We start from the raw sequence: 27,255 nt of genomic DNA on the forward strand, positions 1-27,255 counted from the left end.
TCAGGAAAAAAAGAAAATAAATCGCCTCTATAATGCTATCACACAGATAGGATGTTAACATTACTGTTTATCTTTTCAAATCCATTTTCTGTGTACGTCTGGCATGAAGGATGAAGCCTCACGACGTTTATAACGATTGCTCAATTTAATATACTGTGATCACCTTCCCACAGTATTAGACAGTGTTTAATAACATCTTTACCTTTTTCTCTGAAGTCTCTTTCAATCCACAGGCCTGCCCCCGCCTCACCTCCAACCATCTACTATTTTCCATGCAATGTATTTGTTGAAGAACGTGGTCACTGGCTCTGAGGCTCTGTCATATCCTAGAGTTTGCATGCTGCATTCTCATGATACCATTTATTGTGTTCCTCTGTCCCCTACATTTCCTTTAAACTGACAGTGGAGGCTTGAATTGACTCAGGTTGAAGTTTTGGGCAAAAACATTTCTTAGGAGGTATTGTGTGCGTCCATCACGGAGCATGTCATGTCCGGCTGTCTCTCCCTTCAGCAACGTTATTTTATTTTGTTTCGTTTGGTTTTATTTTTTTTTTAAGATTTTTTTTTGATGTGGACCATTTTTAAAGTCTATTGAATTTGTTACAATATTACTTCTGTTTTATGTTCTGGATTTTTGGCCACAAGGCATGTGGGATCTTAGCTCCCTGACCAGGGATCGAACCTGCACCCCCTGCATTGGAAGACGCAGTATTAACCACTGGGCCGCCGTGGAAGTCCCTCAGTAACATTATTTTAAATGGCCACACAGCATTCTAAGGAGTGGTGCAGCACACTTTTTAAAAAAAAGGGCAATCTCTCATTGTTGGGACACCTAGGCTGTTTCTAACTTAATTTTTCCCTTGAACGACTAAAATTTCGATGAACAACCTTTCAAACACCTGTTTGTGCACATGGATAATTATATCCTTACGTGAAACTCTTAGAATATGGTTTAGTTAAATAAAAACGTGAAACCACTGGCAATTTCCCTAATGGCTCACTGTAGATGCTGAACATCTCTTTTCTCATACACTTAGGAGAAATCGGGCTCCTTGGCTTTGTCTTAAATCTACTCCCTGGTGGTAAGAGCTCTCAGGAGGTACCTAAGGACTTGGGAAAAGTGGGAAGGAAGCTGCCACACCAGAAGTGCTCTCCGTGTGGACACCGGCCACCGGGGACAGGAGCACCTTGTGAGGTGGCGCATCTGAGGCATTTCACCCACCACGCCCCAGGGAGTCTGACTTTTCTGATACATGATGTATTTGAGGAATGAGACAAAACCCAGTTAAAGTTAGGCTTGACTTCAAGAAAAATGGAATCGACCAAAGAGAGACTGGCTCTGAATCAAAGGACAGCTGGGATTCATCCTCACTAAGAAAAGGCAACCCCAGGCTTTCAAAGAAACACACACCTCGTGCCAGGAATTCCCGAGGTAGTTGCCGTCCGTGTGAGCCACCGTGATGAGCGTCTTTATGGTGTCGATGTTCTTCTGCTTCATCTCTGTGATGCTGGAGCTGGCCGTCAGCAGGGAGAAGCGCGCAAGAGCCTGAACGTAGGCATCGCGTTCCAGCTGTAAGGGAACCGAGAGGGAACGCTGAGATCCCGCCCTGAGCAACACCGTTTTCACACTGAAGGGACTGAGCACTGGATCCTCTGCCGCCTTCTGTACACACGTCGACAGGCTTTACATACATTAACACACCAGTTACTCCACACTGCTATCCTCCCACTACCTGAACAGCCCATCTCATGTTTGAGAACTAGTCTCTCCTTTGCAGCCGACCTCAAACTGATGTTCACGTTCCATTCCCTTCGGAGGGAGTAGGGGAGGAATCTGCTGAATGCTAAGATTGTTACATAAATGCTAATTTCTCCAACAATCCTGCAAGGTAGGTCTATTTTCTCAAGTTTACAAATGAGGAAATAAAGGGTGTCTTAGGGAGAAGTTAGCTAGACCAATGCTAGAGAAGCAGCAGAGCTGAGGTTTGAAACCCAAAGCCCGGGGTCTTGGTACAAAAGAAAATGTCTAACTGTAAGATAAATGGGAACAGAAGACTGAGTTTTTCAACATAAATGGGTGCCAATTCTTAGTGATTTAGCAAATGATACATGGGACTGACAACTTCCTGATTTCCTAACATTCTGAGGACTGTATTTTGCTTATTTGAGTTTTTCAAGATTCAAAAGATTTACAGACATATTCATTGTGCATTGAACTATTTATTTCCCCCAGAGAAGACCTGGAAATAAGGGAAATTAAAATAATAAGCTGATTTTAAAAGGAAAAACAATATTTTAAGCACCAGGGCAGGCAGTTAGCCAGATGGATAGGAAGGCTGTTTTGTCAAATCCAATTAAGTAGCTTGGACCCCACCTATCTTCAAAGAAGGTTTTAATCCAAATCTCCAATTTTTTCCCCTAATGAGGCTGTTGCCAGCACAAATCTGTGGGCTTCCTCTTGGTGGGCATGAGTATGGAGTTTGCTGAGATGTTTTTGGCTAATTGGAAATGTCTGATAGTTTCTAAATTTTTACAAGTCTGAAAGAAAATGGCCCACCAGTATCTCTGGAGCTGTGTTTATACCCACCTGCATTCCAAAGATGCAGGCAATCCGGATCGCACATCGGATGCCTTCCAAACACAGAGAGGCCACTTCAGTGTCGTCACAGTTCTGCAGTCCGATGCTGTAGGCTGCCAACAGTGGCGTCCACACCAGCTACCAAGGAAGGAAGGTTTCAATAACGTCTAGAATCTCAGTGTGGAAGAGCACTTAGAGGCCACACTGTTAGTTATGACACAGCCAGGATGCCAAGTTCACTGCTACTTTGATTCATTCACAAAGTAAAATAATTCTTCCTAAACTGTGGTCAAAGCTGTCACTACAGATATGCCATTTACTAAACGTACAGTTCTAAAGGAAGGATGGCAAACATGCGGCTAGTGTGCCCCCACCATATCTATCTGTGCTCATGGCAGACATCACTGATCAATCAGAGATCCCACTCCCTGCTGAGTCTAATCAGGGCTCGAGAATCCTTTACACAGTGCAGCAGGCATCCATCACTAATCAGAGGCCGGCATGCAAGGTGAAATCTATAAGCAACTTGTGTTCTATAAACTTTGTTTACTGAAAGGTTCCTAATTCAAATTATTTAGACTTTACTTTTCCTCCAAGTTTCTTGTGAATTCCCTGAAAATAAAAGCTCACAAAAATCTAGAATTGATCAACTAACAGGATATTAACAGTTACTATAAAAACATCTTAGAGAAAAACATGAGTGCTATGTATTTAGAAAGTGTACCTTTTCTAGGCATTTAAAAAAGAGACCTTAGGATATTGTCTTTTACTTCTATGTAATTTCATCTGATAAACTAACCCTGAGGCCACTGAGATGAGATGTCACAATAAAACTGTCTCTTATGCCTGAATAATTATTAATTCATTCAATCCCCCGGCAGCCCTGTAGCACTCTGCATTTGTCTCCATTTCACAGACGATGAACAGACAGAGGCTGAATAACCTCACCATGGTCACAGAGCGACAAAGTGGCAAAAGCAGGGTTTAAACCAGACGTTCTGATGGCACAGCCCATGCTGACGTATCCCTAGCATCATCACAGGGCTTCTAGGAAGGACTTGCTTTAGTTGCTGTCCAGAAAGGCACACCCAGGCTTGGCCTTTTCCTCTCCCCAATCTCTTCACCATTATAAACTCGCTGGTGAGCTTCTGGCTGGTCAGCTCTAGAATCAGGCTTAGCTGTGTCCTAACTTTTTAGGATACTCACTTTGAACATTGGCCGGACGTGGTCCAGGTGAGTGGCACTCGTAAACGGGGCTTTGGCGTGGCTCACAGCCTCCATCAGGGCTTTGGCTGTTTTAGCCATTTGCTCCATCTCCAAATTATATAGTAGCCGTCGCTGCTTTTCACTAGCGACACCTACAAAGAAATAAGAGAATAATAGCAGCTAACATTCACTAAGCGCTTGCTATGCGCCAGGCTCTGTTTCAAAAGATTTACAACAATTAACTCACAAACACTCATGAGGACCACTACATGAGTCTGTTACAAGTATTATCGCCATTTTACTGGTGGGAAATGAGGCACAAAGACATTAAGTGACTTGCTCAGGGTCACACAACTAATAAGCAGTAAAGCTGGGACTTGAATCCAGGCAGCATGGCTCTACAGCCCGTGCTCTAAACCAGCGGTCCCCAACCTTTTTGGCACCAGGGACGGGTTTCGTGGAAGACAATTTTTCCACGGACCTAGGGGGAGGGGATGATTTCGGGATGACTCAAGCGCATTACATTTATTGTGCACTTTATTATTATTATATTGTAATATATAATGAAATAATTATACAACTCACCACAATGCTGACAGGAGGTGGAGCTCAGGCGGTAATGCGAGCGATGGGGAGCAGCTGTAAATGCAGATGGAGCTTCACTCGCTCGCCTGCCGTTCACCTCCTGCTGTGCGGCCTAGTTCCTACCAGGCTGCGGACTGCTACCAGTCTGTGGCCCGGGGGTTGGGGACCCCTGCTCTAAACCATACACACTGCTGCCTCTCAAATAAAGAAACTGGTAGCTTCACAGGGGTGTTAACTCAGAGAATTCTAATCAAGGTTGGCACAATCACCACTGGTGTTACAGCAGAGTTTTAAGGAACATTTTGGGGGAATGATTTAGCTCTCAGATTATTTTAAATTCCCTCTTGTAACTAATTACAAATCTAGCAAGAAGATAAGTGACATTATGAAAGCGCCAACATAATCATAATAACTAATTTAATCATATTTCTTATTTAGATAGCTAGATATGCAAATTAAATCTATCACCAGGGAACTTAATCATGCATTCTGATACACTCGAAAATTGGAATTAATAGAAATAATTTGCCATTAGACCTTACTCTGCTTAGTAGATTTGGTTGCAATCGTGTGTTCTTTTGTTTCTTTCATCGCAATTTTCTTGCCTTCTATTTCTTCATAGATGCTTGAGAGATATTCTTCAGGCAGATCTTTACTATCATTGATACCCCGATTCATTTTAATATACTGCTCTTTTGTCATTTTATTTTTTACCTGAAATTTAAAAAAATTAAGAACCCATTTAGAAGACAGCCAATGGCCCAAATAAAGCTCCTTATTTAGCCACTATAGTATATGTATCATTAAAATATTTTACCTGAGGGCTGTGCAAGTCTGTAGTTAGCATAATAATTGAATATGCTAGGACATATGCAGTGTCAGCACTAGCAAATAGAGTCTGCCTGAAAAAAAAAAAACGATTCCAGATGTGAGAACATACACGGAGACGAGGCTGGAAGGGTACAGTGCTCAAGGAGATGTGCTTCTCTGAGCAGGCCCACTGCTCTTCAGGATGCTTTCATCATCACTGAATGATAACTAACGATCCAGAGTGCAGAAAAAGCTAGTTAAGAATACGTGTCAGATTTAGACTTCTTTGAATAGAGCAATTTCAAGTCGATTTTTTATAAAGATCCTTAAGGAGCCTCCAGGGCCAGTGACGAGGGTGAGGCAAGCGAGGCGCCCCCTACTCCCAGGTGCCGACCCGACAGCACATGACTCTGAGCGAGGCCCTTTACAGTCTGCACCTTTAGTGCTTCGCTTGCCTCACGTTGGTCCTGTTCCTGAGAATACCTACTGTGTGCTAGGCACTGGGTGGAAAGGTGACTAAAACTCCTGTCCAGTTATTAGCCATTTAAAGTTTACATTATGCGGGCTTCCCTGGTGGCACAGTGGTTGAGAGTCCGCCTGCCGATGCAGGGGACACGGGTTCGTGCCCCGGTCCGGGAGGATCCCGCATGCCGCGGAGCGGCTGGGCCCGTGAGCCATGGCCGCTGAGCCTGCGCATCCGGAGACTGTGCTCTGCAACGGGAGAGGCCGCAACAGTGAGAGGCCCGCGTACCGCAAAAAAAAAGGCTTACGTTATGCACTATAATATTTAACAGCAGAAATACGAAGAAAAACATTTATGTTGCTTTAATAAACAATATGCTGGTGAAGTCTGACTTTTTTCGCCTTAGGCAAGAGAAGAAAGACAAATACTTGGGGATGCACAGCCTTGTAATATGTGAGGCTAAAGAAAAACTTGTCTATCCAAACTGCCCCCAACAGGAGAAGGAGAAGTTCTGAAGAACACAGTAAAAGGTCTACATTCTAACGTGACATTTAATTGGGTCACATATTTACCGACTAGGGGACACAGACCAAGGTCTCTAGGTCCACATAAGAGATATGTTTAAAGTAAATAACACCTAATTGTGTCTTCACAGAAAATTCTAATACCTATTTGGTTAAAACGACCAGAGGCTGCCTTTTCTAACCAGGTCATCTCATGGGGACAGCCTGGAGGATTGGGACCAATTAACATGAAAACCAAGCTGACTTAAGAGGCAAAACTGTTCTCAAAATGTTTCCACTGAAAATTTTCCACTTCATGTTCACAGTATATTCAGACATTCTTAACTTCATGTTCAGAGGAAAGAGCATGAGCTTTCTTGAGTCAGACAAATTCATATTCAATCTCTGCTACTTTCTAGCTGATTAATTTTTGGACAGGTTGCTATCTCAGAGCCTGTTTCCTCACCTATAAAACAGGGATACTACCTCCCAGGCTTACCGTTAATTAAGATGAAATGCATGTAAAACTCACGGCACGGCTGGCACACAGGAGGTGTTTAATAAAGGTTAGCTCTCCTTTCAATTTCCATTTCCTACGCAAAAATGAACTACCTAATCAAAAAAGGTCCCAAGGGACTTCCCTGGTGGTGCAGTGGTTAAGAATCCGGCTGCCAATGCAGGGGACACAGGTTCAAGCCCTGGTCTGGGAAAGATCCCACATGCCACGGAGCAAATAAGCCTGTGCACCACAACTACTGAGCCTGTGCTCTAGAGCCTGTGCGCCACAACTAGTGAGTCCACATGCCACAACTAATGAAGCCCACGCGCCTAGAGTGCGTGCTCCGCAACTAGAGAAGCCTCCGCAATGAGAAGCCCGCGCACCACAACGAAGAGTAGCCCCCGCTCGCCACAACTAGAGAAAGCCTGCGCGCAGCAACGAAGACCCAATGCCGTCAAAAATAAATTAAATAAAGTAATAATTTAAAAAACTGAACTGTAGGGAAAATAAACTATTTTAAAAATAAAAGAATTTAAAAATTTTTTAAAAATTAAAAAAAAAGTAATAGTTAAGAAAAAAGGCCCCAAGATGAAATCATGTACTTAGGTGGGGTTTTATTAGTTACGGAGCCATTTCAGTAACCTGCTCATCAGTATGTAATCAAAGAAAAACTAAAATTCTTGAGATGTACCCCATATATTAAGTCAGGGAGCTGTCCCTGATTAGGAAAGAGATGCCTGAGTGCCTCTTCTCAACCCACAGAACTGCTCTTTTGTCATAATTAAGAGCGTGGGCTCTAGCTGTGTAGTCTTGGGCAAGTTACTTAGCCTCTCTGGTCCTCAACCTCCTGTAGAGGGGACATGAACGGTCGAGGTGAGGTCCTAACGTGAGACACAGTGAACAGAAACTTTAATAGCTTGGCGCAGATTAAACCCCAACCACGCTAAGACTGGTGCTCTGAGGAAGGCAAAAAGAGGGCGCAGAAGGGACTTAAACATGGTGCTCACCCCTGGTTGCACTCTATGTATCTTGCAGCAAACTTCTCCATTAACCGATCAATCTTCTGAGCTTCCCCAGGTAGGCGGAAACCTTCTAGAAACGTCCGCAGGGCTGAGACAAACTCCTTTTCACAGAAGTCAAGTTGGTCCACATAGGCATACATCACCTCCTTGTTGAACTTCATGCTTTCTCCCAGAAAATCACCTACTTGGGTCTGAAACATACACACTCACTCATACCTACAAATTGTCAATTATGAACACCCAGTGAAAGACACTTCAGTCAAAGGCGGGGGTGGGGGTGAGGCCCGAATGCCCTGGCTCTGAACACCCAGAATGGGCTGAACTGCTAGAAAAGTTAGGCAACTCCCTGAGCCTGCCCACCCACCCAACCATTCCAGGTTCCTTCGTCCCGCCACGAAGGAAGAGGGGGAGGCACAGGAGACTGAAAAGTGGAGGAATGATGGTGCACACTCAGGAGGGAGGTGAGCTGCCAACGAGCACCCAGAACAATTTCTAGCAGCCAAGTGACACTTTTAGCTCTGACACTGTCCCACCAGATACACAACCACCTGTCAGGAGGCTGGTTTATTCCCTTTAAAGAACTTTTTGCAACACTGGCCAAAGGGATAAATAGAACTTTTTGCAACACTGGCCAATCCTGCTGTAAGCAGGGGTGTGGACAGTAGCACTGCACTCAGGGTCGGCCAGTCTCTAGGCTAAAGCCAGAAAGGTCTCAGAATCACCCGAAAGAACCCACATGCACGTACCCAGCCCCCAATCTTACAGAATCGAGGCGCTCCTCCTGGTGCAGGAATTGGGCAATGTCTTCAACTGACGTTCCCAGCATGCCCTGCTCCTGGAGATACTGGATCCCTCTCTTGGGTTTCTTGTTGAACCTTTTTCAAGAGATGGGACACAGGTTGCTTATTTCAAACTCTGGAGGATAGAAAAAAGCTAGCATTTGAGGCAAATTACAGTAACACCACGAACTGTGTGTGTCCTGGTAGTTTTTCTCAATTCCACTTTTAATTTTTGACCTAGCTTTAACAGAATCTGCTGGTTGTCACCCAATATCCATTCTCCTCTTCTCCAACACTAATAAAACCTAGATGTTTAGCTGGGCACACAACTATCTGGGATAAGAAATACATTCCCCTGCCTCGCCGTGTGATAAAGTTCTGGCCAGTGAGAGGTGAGCAGAAGTGGTGTGGATACTTCTAGGAAGGATCCTTAAACAAAGCTGACTTGGCAGGGAGGTGCACATTTTTTGCTCTTTCCCCTTCTTCCCCAGAATATATGTGTGATGACTGGAGCTCCAGCAGTCCTCTTAAACCACGAGGCAACACTGAAGATGAAAACTGTATTCAAGATGGTGAAGCAGAAAGATAAAAGGAGCCTGGGTCTCTGACGTCCATAAGAGCCACTGCAACTGTCCTAGCCTGTCCCCTTTGGGATTTTCTTTAATGGTGCTTAAGCACTGTTACTTCTGGATTTTCTGTTAAAGGCAGGCATACTTAACTGACGTATAAATTCAACTTGTTATTTACCAGGCCATGCACTGGGGAATGATCTTCATGTATAAGCACAAACTGTGGCAAGGACTGTGAGGACAGGCTATGACTATGGCGCAGGGACAGAGACTACCTCAGGACTGTTCAGAGAGTGTGGTTACAGGGGGCCTCTTTCAGGAAGAGATGCTTTGCCAAGCCCGAAGAATGAAAAAGATCCAAGAATATTCTAAGCAGAAGGTGCAATAGTGCAAAAAGCTTGAGGTGTTCAAGGGGCTGAAACGCCCCTTGTGACCCAGGAGTACTGAACGGAGATGAGGTCAGTGAGGGAGGCTGGAGGCTGGATCGGGCTGTGGGGAGGAAATGGGAAACCTGCAATGACTGTAGGCAGGGAGTGACAAGACCTGATTTAAGTTTTTAAAAGATTCCTTTAGCTGCTGTGGGAGAACAGACTGGGGGGGGGATGCAGGGATGGTGAGAGTGGAAATGAGGAGATCAACATTTTAATTAATAAATGAGTATTATAACATCAACTTTTAAAACAAATTGAGTTTACAAAACTAATCATTCAAAAGTTGGACAGGATGTGAGATTGTGTGTATATGTACTTTTGGGTATAAAAAACTGAAAAGAAACATTATGATTTACCAGTGATTGTAATAATGATGATGTGGTTACATGGGAGAATGTCCTTATTTTTCAACTATGTACAGCTGAAATATTATGATGGCTACAAAGTACTTTCAAATGGTTCAGGAAAAAAATACACAGATAACACTAATATGGCAAAAGTTAATTTTTCTGTATGTTGAAACTTTCCACAATACACAGTTAGAAAAAAGTGTTACCAATGGTGATTTCCTCTAGGTAGTAATTGTATGACTGATTTTAACATCCTTGCTTTATGCTTTTCTGTATTTTCTAAACTGGTTTGACTTTTTTAATTAGGGGGGGAAAAAAGACCAGGCATCAACCACACAAAGCTACTAAATTTCTCTCTCACTCTCAGCCCAGCCTGATTGGGCCTGGGCACAGGTGCCAGCACTGGTCTCTGGAAACAGGCATTTTGTCTTGAGGAGTCAGTGCCAGGTTCCCAAGAGATTCAGCTAGAGTGACAGCCACACTCACAGGTCAATGCCGTGTTCAATCATCTCCTTTTGTTGCTTGATGACCTCAAACTGTTCCGGATCATCCTGGATGGCCGTCTGAGTCCCCGAGGACACCGTGGACTCCATGGATGTCACGCTGCTCCGTCTCGCCATGTCAAGGCCTTTCCCATCCCCCATTTCCTGATCCGTGGACCTCTCCTGACCTGCGATGACATAAAAGCGAAGGAAACCAAATAAACAGATGGGACAGAGACACGGCTGAGGTGAGGTCTGCCTCTGCAGTTCCCTTTCCCAGACCTGTAACAATAAAGTTTGTACTGTAAGGGTCATGAGCACCTTGATATCACTCAGTTACTTTACTTAACAACTTACTTGTTTGTGGAACTTGATAAGCTAATGCTAAAACTCACATGAAAGAATAAAAGTACAAAACCAGTCAAGACACTTAAGGAACAATGAACAGGAAGACCTGTCCTAGCAGGTATCAAAACTCACTGCTAAGAACTCTAGGCATTTGAAAGGCGTGGTATTGGTGCAAGAACAGGCAAATAAATAGAACAGAATATTCAGAAACAGACTTACACACACAGGAGAATTTGGTATATCATAAACCAAACCAGTGGTGCTTCAAATCAGTGAGGGAAGGAGAGAGTACTAAAAAAACGTTGGAATAACTGGCTCCCCTTTTGGAAAAATGGAGTTCGAGCACAACTCACACTATTCCCCCCCAAATTCCAGATGGATGAGAAAACAGAACATTTAAAATACTTCACCTAGTTTGCAAATGAAAGTGTTTTGCTAACTCTAAGACACCTATATCAGGATAGCTTCCCCCGATGACGTGAGCAGCCTATTGTGCGTGGTGGGGGTGAGGGCTGGATGGGGAGGTTGTTTGCAGCAGGGGTCTCTCACCGAGGCTGGCCTGGTGGTTGGGATTCACATACAGGTCTTTGCTCCACTCCACCATGCACTTGAGGATGGACACGAGGCACTCCAGGCCTTTCTTCCTCAGACTGAGCTCCTAAAGGACGAAAGTGACACGACACAGAGACTCAGCAGATAAATTAAGTGCCGACATCTAGAGGGCTCCGGGAATCCTGAGACGACACGAGATAAGCACTGACATTCGGTGCTATTAACCCAAAGGAAAAGCTAACAGGTGACATAAATATTGACGGCTCACTGCAAAAGCATGAACATCTTTAAAGGTGTTCATTACAAACTCCCCAGCAGCAAAAATATGGGATGTGTGCATTCCCAAAACAGAGTATTATCTGGATTTTTTAAAAGAAAGTCCTCATTCATTGCTTGTTTAAATTAAACAAAACACTTAAAAATAGCATTTAAAAAAATAAATAAATAAGAGGGTCTTAACTAGTGACCCTGAAAAAAGAGAAAAGAATCTTTTCCAGCAGATGAATGATTGTGGACATACCATTATCCCCTAAACACCCACAAAAGCATTCCATTTTAAGGCTTATTCTGCAAGTAAATAAAAATACTGTTTTTTTTTTCTTCTAAGGAGCATTTCTTAAAAGTTGAATGCAAGTTGTAAATGTCTTAAAAAATGTTGCAGTTCCCTGGTGGTCTAGTGGTTAGGACTCTGGGCTTTCACTGCCAGGGCCCAGGTTTAATTCCTGGTCGGGGGAACATCCCACAAGACACACAGCCAAAAAAAAAAAAAGCAAATTATTTTAGACTCAAAACAGCATCTAAAATAGTACAGATCTCTCTCTGTGAATTTAATGACAACTATGGACCTTTATCTAGGAAAAATGCCCATACACCAAAATTCTATATATAATTCCAGGTGGCTCACAGACCTTCTGACCAGTTTCTTCAGAGACCTCAGGTTAAGAATACTATTCTCTTCGTAGGCACTCTAATAATGAGGGAATCTAATAAGAAGCAATCTCCTTTGCCTTTACTGGAGTCTGGGATCCTGTTTTCACGTGATCTATGGAAAGGTGACAGAGTGAACTCGCTTCTACAGGTCTCAGCTCAAGTGTCACCTTCTCAGGAAGGCCACCCTGATGCCCCATTAGAAATGGCACCACCCTCACCTCCAACATCCCTTCTCTATCGTCCCTGCTTTATTTTCCTTTGCGGCTTACTTCTTCATTGTTTGCTTTCAAGTGCTGGGACCACAGCAATCGTGCACATGGATGTGCATGTTTGTGTTTTTTTCACTGCTGTATCCCCAGCACCAAGGACAGTGCCTGGCACACGGTGACTCTCGAAAAATGTTTACTGAAATGAATGAACTTTAAATTATAAACGAGTGCTCTCAGTGTTTGTACCTGCAGAGGTGTCATTCCCAGCTCGTGTCCACTTCTTCCCTGAGCGATTTTGGATAAATCGTTTACGAGGCGCTCAAAAATGTTAGCAGCATTTAAATCACAGTCGTAGTTGACATAAATATCTACAACACACTGGGCATCTTGGAAAATAACACATGGATATTAGAAATTCTGACTGAACACAGACAGCAGTTACGTTATCTTATTAAATGAGATTCCTCGGTCAAAAACTTTTCCCAGTGAATTACTAACTCAGGCTGGACACACCTCACTCTGGAAATGCATGCTGGAAGGACCAGGAGCATGGAAGGCCCTCTTTCTAGGCCTGCCCTGGTACTAACTGAAATCTTAGGCAGCTGCTTCCACCTCTCTACAGCTCACTTTTCTCATCAAAAAAAGGGAGAACTGCCCGATCCAATTCTTAAAGTTGTGTAACTTTTATGCAGTTACCCAGATAACAAACAGATGCTCGGTTTATAGCTACACAATTGTACAGTGTAAGGGAAATCCACATTTACCTTAGCATCCAATCAAGGGTTGGCAGCACCAAGACCCAGGACCCTGTGACTTACAAACCTCGTTCAGCTTGTAGGTAGGGTGACAAGTGTCCTGGTTTTCCAGGATTACGGGGTTTCCCAGGACGTGGGACTTTCCATGCTAGAATCAGAAAGTCCTGGGCAAACCAGTCTGAGTTGGCCATTGGGCTAGCAGTAGCCTTTAAGGTAATGATTTCCTCAGCACTTCATTAAAACTCTAAAAGGAGGAGTTAAAGGTCTTAATCTGGACTTTAGAGAATGAAAGCATCAGAAGTGTTTCTGGGCAAGTCAAATAGATGAGCACCCTCAGGGTGAAAATACCTGCACAGATCCTTGTCAGGGTCTGAATGACCATCCACCTGTGCTCAAAAGAACTTGTTGATGTTTCTAAAATGTTCAGGAAAATCTCTTTGAAAAAGACCTATACGACAAGAAGAAGATAAAGGAGGATACCAATTAATAATTTAAATTAGGGCTCAAAACCCCCAAAGCCTTTGAAGAACAGGCAGAGCCTATGAGTGAAGCAGCCTGGGCAGGAGAAGAGGTGAGGCACACACACTGCTGACCAGCACCGGAACCCTGGGTGGGAAGAGCTAATAGGGTAGGACCACAGTGAACCGAGAACACGGCCCCATCAGAGAGAGCAGCTGCTCCTGAGAAACCACCAAGAGCTGCTACGTGGAAATGCAGGACCGGGGTTGTGGTTTTTTGAGAGAAATCACAAATCTGGATGTTCATGGAGAATCTGATTTCTCAATTTGGAAACGAATTCTAGTTATCCCAAACAACTTATAGGCACATGTTTGGGGACTGAGCCCAACACACAGACCATATGATTTAAACCTTCGGTTAAAATGAAAGGTATACAAGATTTTGGGGCAGTAACTTTTTATGAAAAGGTGTTCTCTTGCTCAAAAAATTCTTCTTTGGGGTACTAGCAAGTAGACTGTGTAACTCTAGTTCCTGGTGACTATGAGGCCAGCAGTTAACGCATTATGCAAAAGTGTCATCAAACTTAAAAAAAAAGAAAAGTCAATTTGGAGTCCTTACCTCTATCTGCATCTTCAAGTGCATTTTAAAGTTTGAAAGAAGAGTAAGAAAAATGGCAAGAGAGAGCTCAAAGACATCAGGCACTGAGGAGACGCCGTTTTTGGACAATGCCACGCAGAGATACTGCTTGATTGCATTGATGAACATCTCGTGAGTCCTGAAGACCGGGCCAGCGTTCTGCAACACGGAGAGGAGGAGCTGCAGGGAAACCACCTTGGAGCGCAGCTCGTGGGATCTGGCGAAGGAAGTGGAAAACAAGGACAGAGCTGAAAGGTGAAATTTTAGAAAGCATGTTTCTTGAGAAGGTCTCACTCCTCTACCAGTGGAGCAGGATTTTCTGAGAAGCCAGGGAGTTGAGAATTGGCAACAGCACCTAAATGTCAAGAGAATGAGGGCAGATGGCATGAGGTGAGTTCTCACAGAACCTGCAGGCCCTGGGAGAACGAGAGCTGCCAACTCTCTGTCATAAAGCACAGAACCGAGCAGGAGCAAAATAAGTGCACACTGACTCTGGAAAGCTGGTTCTGCAACTAATCTAATAGAACCAATTACTTCACATCCAGCACGTGAGACGAAAACGTCTGTCCCGCTCTACCTTTAGAGACAAGGAGAACAGTGCTCTTCATCCATCTGCCTCATGCTCCCCATCGCGTTCCACAAGGGATGGAAAGAATGGGAAACTTTCATGAGTCTTTTCCCTAACAGTCACCATATTCTTAACAGAAGAGTGAGGATTATTATTAATGACTAATAATAATGATAATAATAGTAACTATAAAACTCTCATCAAGTACTAGGCCCTATGCTTGGGATGTCATTCTATCATTTCACATCATTGATCGTGTGAGGTGATTTTCCGTATTCCCATTTTTCAGATGAGGTTTAGTAGCTCATACGGCCATGAAGGTGGACTCAAGTAAGCCAGGGCTGAACACAGCTCCCTGTGGCTCCAGAACTTCTGCTTTGACACTCCACAGCACTACCATCCTTGTGGTACATCCTTGACTCTAAAGGTTTGGCTTCTCTGAGTTGAATCTGGGGCTTAAATCTGTATCCACGAAGAAGAAGTTTCCAATCAGGGTAAGAAATTGAGGTTTGTATGCATCCTGATGGTGGACCCCCAGATCAGGAGATTAATTCATTAGTCAGTAAAAAGAAGATGAATGTTCAATATAATGATTATTTTTAGCACGTAAACCAAGGAAAGGAAAATTGGGCACAATAATCATGGTTGGTGGGAACACAGAGACAATTCATGATGAAAGGACTAGGGGACCTGCATGAGCCTGAAAAAGTTGTAAAACCATCCCGTAAATTCCTAAATTTACACCAACCAGGGGACAAGGCCCTGGGGTTTCTTGGAGCCTCCAAGATCCTTCTGGGTCATCTGGGTTATAGACGGCCAAGAACTGCTGTCTGCTCACTTTGGATCTGGGGGACCTTCGCCCAGGGGTTTCATGGACAGCTTGCAAAGGGAGCGAAACACCAGGAAGGCGTCCTTCTGCAGAATGTGCGAGAACCTGGCGGCCACTGGATGTCCTTGTGCATCTGATTCCTAAGATTAGAACAAAGATGAGAAAAATCAAAGGGTCCAAACCAAAGGGTAACTCTTCAAAAATAATAAATGTAATTATCTCATGAAAATTTAAATTATTGGGTGGGCCAAAAAGTGCCTTCAGTTTTTTTAAGTAAAAATAAAAGACGCATTTTTTATTTTCACCGAGAACTTTATTGAACAACGTATTCACCCTTTTATTCCACTACCTTCTGCCATTTTTCAGGCAACTTCATAATTCCATCTTCCCAAAACTTTTTATCTTTTTGAGCAAAGAACTGTTCCAGGTGCCTTTCACAGTCTTCCAGGGAATTGAAATTTTTCCACTAAGAGAATTTTGTAAAGACCGAAATAAATGGAAATCCAAAGGAGCAATGTCTAGTGAATACGGTGGATGAATCAGAACTTCCCAGCCAAGCTGTAACAGGTTTTGCCTGGTCATCAAAGAAACATGCGGTCTTGGGTTATCCTGACGGAAGATTACATTTTCTGTTGACTAATTCTGGATGCTTTTTCTTGACAGCTGCTTTCAGTTGGTCTAATTGGGAGAAGTACTTGTTGGAATTAATCATCTGGTTTCCCGGAAGGAGCTCATAATAGAGGACTCCCTTCCAATCCCACCATATACACAACATCACCTTCTCTGGATGAAGACCGGCCTTTGGTGTGGTTGGTGGTGGTTCATTTCGTTTGCCCCACAATCTCTTCTGTTCCACATTATTGTACAGTATCCACTTTTCATTGCCCATCACAATTTGTTTTAAAATAGGAACGTTTTCATTACGTTTCAGTAGAGAATCGCATGCGGAAATACGGTCAAAACATTTTTTTTCCCTTAACTTATGTGGAACTCAAACATCAAAGCAATGAACATAACCAAGCTGGTGCAAATGATTTTCAACGCTTGATTTGGATATTTTGAGTATGTCAGCTATCTCTCGCGTGGTATAACGTTGATTGTTGTCAATTATTGTTTCGATTTGATCACTATCAACTTCAACTGGTCTACCCAAACTGGGAGCATCGTCCAGCGAGAAATCTCCAGCACAAAACTTTGCAAACCACTTTCGACACATTTGATCAGTCACAGCACCTTCTCCATATACTGCACAAATCTTTTCATGCGTTTCAGCTGCATTTTTACCTTTCTTGAAATAATAAAGCATGAAAATGTTGCTTTTTTCTTCCATCTTCAATATTAAAATGGCTACACAAAAATTCACCAATTTTGATTTCTTATTTTTAAATGTCTGCTGATATGACAGCTGTCACATACAATTTAACAAACCTGTTTCAAATGAAGTTAAAGACGACTAAGTGCTACTAGAGCCATCTTATGGAAAAAACTGAACGAACCTTTTCGCCCACCCAGTATTTATTCAATGGGGAAGTGAGGGATGTGGAGGAGGAAACAATATGTCAAAACAGGAGCTTATGGGGGAGTCATTACAGCAATTCTAAAAATTGTTCCTTGTCCTTCAAAAAGTGGGTGTGGGTGGTTTAAAATGATAAATGAGCAAAGGTTAAACCATAAAAAATCCCAAAACAAATATAGGTAATTATTTATATTAGCTTGGGTAAAAAAGGTATTTCTAAGAATATTATTGCAGGACAAATGGGGGAAAAAATGACAGGTGTTTGTTTTAAAATAAACTTCTTTAAATAAAAAAGTAAGCTACATTAAAATTTTTTTAAAATAAATATTTGCAATATATGACAAGGATTAAATCCTCAACATACAAAAAGTTCTCATAATTCTTTCAGGAAATATGGAAACCCTACTCCCAAATGAAAAACAGGCAGAAAGCATGAGTAAACAATTTACCAAGAAATGCAAATAACAGATAAACCAAAATAACCTTACTACTAATTATTAAGGCAGGATCTTTCTTCCATCAGACCAGCAAAGATCTGAATGAATGCTACTGCTCAGTTTTAATGAGGGAATGGGAAAATGAGTGCTGAGAGCCTCCAAGTGGGCAGAAATTCGACCATTGCCCTCCTGGCCGCCTAATTTGATGTTAAGGAACAAAAGCCTTAAAGCTCCCAACTCTTGACCCAACGATACCACTTGTGTGAATTTATCATAAAGAATTAAGGATGGGCATAAGATCTATCTACAAGGATGTTCAATGTAGAACTGTCTCCTGTGATTAAACTGAAAATAACCCAAAAACCTAATAGGGAACTGTTACATTATGGTAATCCATGATAGAATTTCACATGGCCATTAAAAACATTAGTTAGACATATATGTACTACTGATGTAAAAAGATGCCCATAAAACAGTGTTGAGTGAACAAAGTTGCAGCCTAGTACATAACACACAAATACCTTGTGTGGATTTAAGTACATCCCTATATAAGTGTATTCTTAATGGGGATGATATAACCCCAAGGGGACTGCTACAGACTGGATGTCTGTGCCCCCTACTCCACCCCAAAATTCACATGTTGAAACCTAATCCTAATGTGACAGTATTTGGAGGTGGGGCCTTTGAGAGGTGATTAGGTCATGAGGGTGGAGCTCTCATGGATGGGATTAGTGTCCTTATTAAAGAGGCCCAAGAGAGCTCCCTCGCCCCTTCTGCCAGAAGGACAGAGTAAGAAGACAGTTATCTGTGAGCCAGGAAACAGACTCTCACCAGACACTGAAACTGCTGGTACCTTGATCTTGGACTTCCCAGTTTCCAGAACTGTGAGAAACACATTTCTGTTGTTTACAAGTCACCCAGTAAATAGTATTCTGTTACAGCAGCCTATACAGACTAAGACAGGGGCAAAAACTGGTTGGGGGCGGGGGCAATGGGTGTGGGAAAAAATCATTCTTTATATGTATAAAGCACAGATATACATACAGTACATAAACAGGTATCTAGTTTACCAATAGCTTTAAAATTTCATGAAACAGGGTGATGAATGGGAAAAATACATAAAAAGGCTCCCGTGTGTGTGTGTGTGTGTGTGTGTGTGTGTGTGTGCGCGCGTGTGTGTGTGAGAGAGAGATCATTTAAAAGGTTGAGAAACATTGGTGAAAAGGTACAGCGAGAGAGTGGGTTCAGGTGGGATGTTAATATCATTTCTTCCTGTTTTGAATGTTTATATATACTGTTTTCAAGAGAACAACAAAGCTACCTAAAAAAATAATAATAATGTAGCAGACACACTTAGGGGGGCCCTGAAAGGATGTTAATATACCTCAAATTTAAAAAGCAGGTTACAAAACAGCATGTACGTTGTGTTACTACATTTAAGTGGTAAAAAACATGGGAGGGAGAGAAAAATCGAGAGTATAAGTAGAATGTTAACAAATGTTATCTCTGGGTTAGAAGATTATGGATAACTTCTATTTCCTTATTTTCCTTTTCTGTATTTTCTTATTTTTCTATAATGAATATACACCATTTTGAGAGAAAAGAAAAAGGGCAGGAAATATAAGTTTTTAAAAGTCTGAATAAATACAGTTTAACAACCCTATTATATACCACCAACATTAGCATGTTCCAAGAATGGAACCTGTTAACACAAAGACTATCAGGCCAGGATGGTGTGGCTAAAGAATTGAACAGGGCTTGTTGGTTTTCACTCGCTTCCTCTGATAGAGATTTAATTCTGCATCTTCTAAAACAGTAAAAACCAAAACAAGCCTGATAGGAAGATCACCAACGTACCAGATTATCTGCCGATGACAAGGACTGTCTGTCGTCCGCTATCCCATTGGTCTGTGAGTTTTCGTCAGCTGCTGGGGGCGCGGCATGTTCCTGGCACTCCAGTTCACCCAGGACCCTCTCAGGCTCCGTCAGACTGTGCTTTTGTGCTGCTTCTTAAAATACAATGCAAAAGTCATTACCAAGTTAGTACTTACCCTAAAAGGTGGCCTCACACCAAGAAGAAGTTATTCACATAACTTTCCAGCTACTGCTTTTTCCCTTTCCCTGAGCCACTGCCCTGCTCTGGCTATATGTGTCTATTACCCACAGCCCCACTCCCAGGTGGCTTCCTTCATATTGTGGCCCAGGTCAGTGGTGCCTTCAGAATTGTGCAATACAGCAGTCCTGCCCACCCCTACCTACTTCCAAAGAAGATTAGAACCAGCTAAACATAAAAAGCACCGATTTTTTTTTTAAAAAGGGCTACTAATAAAGGGGTTAGAGAACAAGAGTTACGTAAATGAAAAGAGTTTGATAGTTATGATAGAAAACCTTAGTCACATGAAAAAAAGAAATGTAGACCTGAGCTTCCTGGCAGCCATGTGGAAAAGGAAAAGACAAAGAATTAAATAGATTCCATCATTTAATGAAAGAAAGCATATCTGATGATTAGCAGAACATCTGAACTCTATGAGGAATTTACCATGTGGATCATTATATATTTAAGGGACACCGAACAACTTAATAAGCGTAACTGTCCATAATGGTTTTTGAAGCATATATTCATTCAACAAATATTTATCAGGCACCTATTATGTGCCCAGCTCTGTGCTAGGGGCTGAGGGATATAGCAGTGAACAAGACAGATAAGTGTTTATTATGTGAGAACTTCTTGCATTGGCCCCAGGAAAAAAAAAATCTAAAGGTATTATTTTAAAGACATTTCTATAAAAAGTTAAATAATGAAATCTATGAATATAGTTTGGTGGTACCCTAAATTAATAAAAGGATAGGGCTTAGAGCAGTGGGTCAAACTTCTTTGACCATGACCCTCACTAAGAAATACATTTTAACAGTCATGACCCAGTTATACACATGTGCACATAAATAAATCACTGAAACATGTTTCATGAAACAATGCTTAACATTACTATATGAGTCACATTCAGCTTGCATCTATTTTCATTTTATTCTCTTCCATTTAGAAAACGCTGATTGCAACCCACTAATTTATTGACTTTTCAATCCATTAGTGGTTTATTGGCACTGGAGCTGAGTGTTCAGCACATAACCACTGACCTGAAATTTTGGGTAAAAACAAAGGAAAAATCATCTGATAATCATTCCGAGCTATACAAGGTTAATTCCACTGAAACTACACCAAAAACTGAGGGAGTTAAGAATGAAGTCTAACAAAATGAACAAAGCCTCCCTGTGCATCTGATACCTGCTGATGTGGGGATGGTCCCCTGGATACATCAATGGCTGGCCAGGAAAATTCACCACCTCAGGGCTCCCCGTCCACTTCTGGAAAAACCTGGCTGTATACAGGAGTGGCCCTCTGCATCTCCATGTGGAGCACCCAACTCTTAACATTGTCAGACTGTGCTTCTTGAACCCAACCCGAGTGAGAATAACGCCAATCACTAACGACAAGTAATTTCTGAATTCCATATGAAAGGTGGGCAGACAGGGGCAGACTCAGTTTCCATGAGTTTACTGGGGGTGGGCACTAAAATACCTGGCTGGGGACTTCTATGAAGGAACGAGTAGGAGGAAAGGCTGGGGTCTTGGTTCTTACCTTTAACTGCAGACGTGACCACATCTTCTAAGATCTCCTTCACCACTTCCTGAGCTCCATCTTCGATCCCTACACATACACCAAATACACAAATGCAAACACATACGTGTGGGCATTTCCAGGGAAAACTAAGGAAGGTGGAGAAGGAGATTACGAGTCGCAGTCGGAAGGCAAGGGTACAAATAAGCCCTCTCCAAAGCCAAATCTGATTGTGTCCCAGGAAATCTGGAAACTCAGAGGCAGCATCTGCTATGACTCGGTTTTCCCTCTGTGGAACACTAAGACCTCGCTGTCTTATACATTCTTCCTTCCTGAGTCACAGCTGCTGGCCCAGGGCCCTCTCTACCACCCCGGCTTGGAGACAGGAGCTGAACTGTATCCAGCTATAGTTCCTGGCAGAACAGAAGAAGCAGCTTCATCTTGTCCCTTCACCTCGTGTACCACAGAGCCCTGGTAAATGACATGCCTTCTGCTGCTTTGTTTTCCCACACTGTAAGCCCAGAACTTAGCATGAGATTTCTAATGTGACAGTTGAGAATTTACTAAATTTTAAATTGAATTATTCTATAAAATGTTAACTGTTTAAGTGGAAGAGGTTTGGTACCAGTTGTTTTTGTAGAAAACTAGTTCTGGGAGAACTAGTAAACAGCACTTGACTAGACCTTTGGAAGCAAATATTACTGATTTATAAAACATCACTGACAAAAAGACCATCATGTTAAATAAACAAAACCAAAATAACCCTTTAAATTCTTCCTTAACGAGGATTTTCAATCAGGCCACTATTTTTATGAGTTCTGTGCTTGGTCCACTAGATCCTGCAGAAGCAGCACCAAGTATTTTCATTGAGCACTTAACTCGTGTGAAAGAAAAATGTTGCCCCACATATCATATCAGTAAACAAAAGATGTTGCAGCCAACAAGCCACCAGAATCGCCCCCTACGGTAAGCCCCGGGGGAACTCAGGATGGAGACAAATGACACCACGCCCTCAGCCACTGCAGCCACCTCCAAAGGGTGCACCCTAAGGGGACTCAGGATGGGAAAGCACAGTATACTGGCCCCAGATAGTTAAGGTGCACATCAACGGAATGACTTCAATGAGCCCAGACTCTTGCATCTTCCCATACACAGAAAAGTACTCAATTCATTAACTTGAGATATCTGGTTTTCTTTAATTAACAGTAATATTTTGAAGTTCCGACTACCTGGTCTTTGTTGCAAAAACTCCTCTATACCCTGGCTCCTCCCTGACCTCTTCGGAGCAGGCCTGCAGAGAGGCTGTGTCCTGGCTTAAGTCCTCAGGTTTGTCCACCAATAAAACATAATTCTCAACTTTTATTCTCAACTGTGCATTTTTTTTCAGTCGATACTCACCATAACTATTTATTTATTCTCCACCACCCAGCTTTACTGAGGGCTAATTGACAAATAAAACCATCATAATTATTTAAATGGGTAAGTAACTTTATGTGGAAAATACTGATGTTATATGCTTTTCTTAGAGGGCAAAAAAGAACTTGAATGGAAGTTAGAAAAGTCCGCAGCCACAGGCAAAATCTTCTAAACCTGTTTTTTCATCTAAATAAGATGATTTAGTCTACATCAGTGTTACTCATACTTCAGTCATTCTCACACAACCTTCACAATTTTTGCCATTTTCGTGCACCACTTATATTATTATATTTATTACATACACTTTTTTTTGGGGGGGGTACCAAATTACTTTATTTGAAGGAATGGTACTAAGGAAAGGACTTGTAGATATTTTGGTACATACATACATATTTAACAGTGCTCTTTAACTCACCTTAAACAGTAACTAACATTCACAAAATCACAGGCTTCACACGCTAATCATACTTTCTGAATGCGTGTTAAAATAAACATACAACTATTAAAATAAAAACCATTCACCTATGAGCCGTCTAAGATCTCATCTACGCCATGATTTGGTAAACAAATGGCTAGATATTTCCAAGTTCCTTTCTAGTTCCAACATTCTCTTATGCTATGATTTAACAGAATTATGATGACAGTTTCTAATCTGTTAGTCCCTTGTACACATTCAACACTCAAGAAATATCAGCCTGATGCATACATTTCATCAGAGGAGCTGCAGGCTTGATGAGTTAAATCAGAGGCTGGGAAGTGGTGGCTGCCGGGTACATCTGGTCTGCAGATACGCACTGTTTAGCCTATACCCTGCTTCCCCCCGCCCCCAAACTTTAGTGAGCTATAAGTGACAAGAATTATATATATCTAAGGTGTATGACTTGATGATTTGATATATGCATACACTGTGAAATAAACACTACAAACAAGACAATTAACATATTCATCACCTCACATAGTTACCTTATTTTTTTCCTTTTTTTTTTCTGATGAAAACACTTAAGATCTACACTCAGCAAATTTCAAGTGTATAGCACAGTACTGTTAACTCTGGTCACACAGTTGTACATTAGATCTCCAGAACTTATCCATGTTGCATAACTGAAACTTTGTACGCCTGACAAACATCTCCCCATTTCCCCAGCCACCTTTCTACACTATCTCTATGAATCTGACTACTCTAGGTACACCTCATAGAAATGGAATCATGCAGTATTTGTCTTTTTTGTGACTGGCTTCTTTCACTTAGTATAATGCCCTCCAGGTCCATCCATGATGTTACAACTGGTGGGATATCCTTTTTTAAGGCTGAATAAGATTTCACTGTATGTATATAACCACATCTTCTTTTTCCATTCATCTGTTGATGGGCACTTACGTTGTTTCCATATCTTGGTTATCGTGAATAATGCTGCAATGAATATAGGAGTGTAGATTATCTCTTCAAGATCCTGATTTCATTTCCTTTGGCTACATACTCAGAAACAGAATTGCTGGATCATAAAATATTTCTATTTTTAATTTTTTGAGGAACCTCCATACTGTTCTTTTTTCCCTCCATACTGTTTTTTGTAACAGCTGTACCAACTTACATTCCTACCAACGGGGTACAAGGGTTCCCTTTTCTCTACATCCCCTCCAACTCTTTCTGATGAAAGTCATTCTAACAGACATGAGGTGGTATCTCATTGCGCTTTGGATTTCTATTTTCCTGGTTATTAGTGAAGTTGAGCACCTTTTTAAATGTCTGCTGACCATTTGTATGTCTTCTTCTGAGAAATGTCTATTCAGGTCCTTTACCCATTTCTCAGTGGGCTTATTTGTGGTTTTTTACTCTTGTATGACATTTTGGATGTTAACCCCTTATCAGATATATAGTTTGCAAATATTTTCTCCCAATCCATAGGTTGCATTTTCACTCTGTTGATTGTTTCCTTTGCTGTGCCTATGCACTGCTTTCTAAAACTTCTGAATTAGCTGTGAACATTTAAAAACTGGGAGACATGTCATAAAAATCCAGATCTCGCTTCTATTTAAAGAAAAAAAAAGAATATCTGGTAACACTGGCCCCAACCGGCTAGAACCAGGAGCAGCTGTCCCCTTTAGCCAGGGCATGAACTCTGCAGATGTCCTGCTGCCTCATTCCATGCCGCTCCCAACTGTCTATCCTCCTTGAGGTCAAGCACAGAGAGTAGGAAAGGAACACATGCCTAGTAGCATGTCTCTGACAAGAGTGGTAAAAATGGAAGACTGACAGGGTAGGGTGTTTTAAGAACCTCAGAGAGAAAATGTTCCTCAACACAGTGATTGAGAGTGAGGGCTCTGGAGCCAGTATGCCTGGTTCAGATCCCGCTCTACCACTTCCCAATGTGGGAACTTAAGTAACTGCCCCGAGCCTTGGTTTCCTCAGCAGTAAACAAGGATGATTACAACAGCACCTACCTCACAGGGTTTGTGAGAACTGGATAAGATAAAACACGTAAAGCGTTTAAGATGATGCCTGAAAAGAAGAGCACTCAAACGTTAATTTTTCTTAGGCCTGCGTGTTTTATGTGTAGAGCGTAATTGCATTAAGACATTCACGATGCCCTGGTGATAGAAGCTTTCTCGTTTCTGCCATCTGCCTGGCCCTGGAGACCAGTCCATATTGAAATTTCCCAACTAGCCATGTTGAAAGCACTTTCAGTTAGCTAAAGCCTTCACTATCTTTCACTCCTACAGAGAAAAGTAAAATTTCCATTTCAACGTGGATCTCCCCTTTCCTTCACTGCTGTTTTTCCATTTAAACAGCATCAGGATCACCATTTTTTTGAGGGATAAGAGTGTTTAACCTATCTTCCTTGACATGCTGGATCCGTACCAGCACCCATTCAAAATTAAAATAGTCTCAGGCTAGGAAGGGGTGGGGAGTCAGGAAGTCCAGACTCCCGCGGAAGGTTCCTGCAGAGGGCGCTGTTGCTGAGGAATCCCACTAGCGGCCCAGAAGCAGCAGGACTCCACACAGGAACCCTGGGCCGCTTCCCCTGCTGACATGACCGCCTGCAGGGCTCAGAAGAGGCTTTCCTGGATGGTGTAATGACCACCAAGAAGGCTGCTGGGTTTAAGTTTCAAGCCTGCTGTGAAAATGTGGGACAACCAAATCAAATCAAATCCTTGCAAAGTTCTGAGTACACTTAAAAAACACTGGTTTTGCTGGTTTGCGGAGAAGTCCAGCGGCCACCACCTGGCCGTTACTGATTAGGTAACAGACCCTACCTGTTTCACAGATTCTGTCCCCAAGTAAAATAAGATAGACACCTTGACTAGGTTCTGATTGGAGAAAACCTTGCTGCCACCCCCTCCCTAGCCAGCTAGACAACAACCCCTGAGGCAGGCACTGCCAGTTACCTAACTCAGATCCTTCTTCCTCAGAGAGCTCTATTTCTGTTTCGGAAGGGGCTGTGCCTACATTTCCTGGCCTTCCTAGTAGAAAGGGTGGCCATGTGACCCAGTTTTAGCCAATGAGGGGCAAGCCTAAGTAACGGGGATGGCACAGGCTTCCAGGAAGGCTCCTTAGAAGGGGCGTGACTCGGCTAGGAGTCTTTTAGTCCATAAAAAAGAAGGAAATCTTGCCATTCGTGAAAACATGGATGGACCTAGAGGGTATTATGCTAAGTGAAATAAGTCAGAAAAAGACAAATCCTCTATGTTTTCACTTATATGTGGAATATAAAAAACAAATGGACAAATATAACAAAACAGAAATAGACTTACAGATACAGAGAACAGACTAGTGGTTGCCACAGGGGAGGGGGGTGGGGTATGGGGTAAAATAGGTGAAGGAGATTAAGAGGCACAAACTACCACTTATATGATAAATAAGTCACAGGGATGTAATGCACAGCACAGGATACACAGTCAATAATATTGTGATAACTGTGTACAGTTTGTCGCCTCTAAAAATATCAAATCACTATGGTGTACACCTGAAACTAATATCAGGTGGTAAGTCAGTTATACTTCAATTAAAAAAATAAAAATTAGTCAGTCAAAGATCCTTACTCTCATGGTACTTACATCTTAGGTAGGATAATAAATAAGTAAATTATACTTTCTGCTACATGCTAGGGAAAAAGTAGAGTGGGAGAAGGGAGACCAGGAGTTAGAAGGGGCAAGTGTGTGCATGCGGTGACAATGAAATATGACATACACCTGTTTCCTAGAAACAAGGCTTTGGTGATGCCCAGCATCTAAGCATTTGGTAACGCGTAAGAAAACTAAAGGGAAAAACCAAGGCATAAAGCTGTTTGTTGTCACATTCTGGCCACACGCCAATACGGTTCCTCAAATGTATGAAATACATTGGACAACTTATTGTCCCAAAATAAATGTCCATTACACAGCTAATAAAAATGCTATAAACCAATGAGCTGCAAAACCTCCCTGTAAAGCAGGCTGTGTCAAAAACAAGTCAGAAAGAAGGGGGACCTGTGGGTACATTTTGTTGTTTTGATAAAGAGTTAGCCTGAGAACTTTTGTTTGTCTGTTTAAAGCTATTTTAGTTTTTTTTTTTTTGGCCAGGCAGCACTGTGCAGCATGCGGGATCTTAGTTCCCCGACCAGGGATTGAAACCACACCCCCTGTAGTGGAAGCGTGGAGTCATAACCATTGGACTGCCAGGGAATTCCCCAGACCCTTTTTTTTTTCTGGTCAACAAAAATAATAAAA

General features: G+C 42.2%; 1 protein-coding gene across 3 annotated transcripts in view; it reads right to left on the bottom strand.

Moving 5' to 3' along the window:
* The window catches only part of ARFGEF2 (ADP ribosylation factor guanine nucleotide exchange factor 2), a 99,631-nt gene that overhangs the window by 42,406 nt on the left and 29,970 nt on the right, over nt 1-27,255 (bottom strand). For all 3 annotated transcript variants that reach the window (XR_004478675.2, XM_004282882.4, XM_033411208.2), the window contains 15 exons: nt 21,154-21,222; nt 19,374-19,525; nt 15,573-15,703; nt 14,149-14,383; nt 13,420-13,519; nt 12,563-12,702; nt 11,175-11,283; nt 10,282-10,465; nt 8,430-8,541; nt 7,652-7,857; nt 5,187-5,271; nt 4,912-5,083; nt 3,785-3,936; nt 2,588-2,716; nt 1,412-1,570 (listed from right to left, as the gene is read on the bottom strand). Coding sequence is in view for 2 of the 3 variants with exons in the window: in XM_004282882.4 (XP_004282930.1) it covers nt 1,412-1,570; nt 2,588-2,716; nt 3,785-3,936; nt 4,912-5,083; nt 5,187-5,271; nt 7,652-7,857; nt 8,430-8,541; nt 10,282-10,465; nt 11,175-11,283; nt 12,563-12,702; nt 13,420-13,519; nt 14,149-14,383; nt 15,573-15,703; nt 19,374-19,525; nt 21,154-21,222 (2,135 nt within the window). In the remaining variant the exon portion in view is untranslated. The remainder of the gene's footprint in view (nt 1-1,411; nt 1,571-2,587; nt 2,717-3,784; nt 3,937-4,911; nt 5,084-5,186; nt 5,272-7,651; nt 7,858-8,429; nt 8,542-10,281; nt 10,466-11,174; nt 11,284-12,562; nt 12,703-13,419; nt 13,520-14,148; nt 14,384-15,572; nt 15,704-19,373; nt 19,526-21,153; nt 21,223-27,255) is intronic.

The sequence above is a fragment of the Orcinus orca genome, chromosome 16 (genome assembly GCF_937001465.1).
Source record: "Orcinus orca chromosome 16, mOrcOrc1.1, whole genome shotgun sequence".
NCBI classification, from domain to species: Eukaryota; Metazoa; Chordata; class Mammalia; order Artiodactyla; family Delphinidae; genus Orcinus; species Orcinus orca.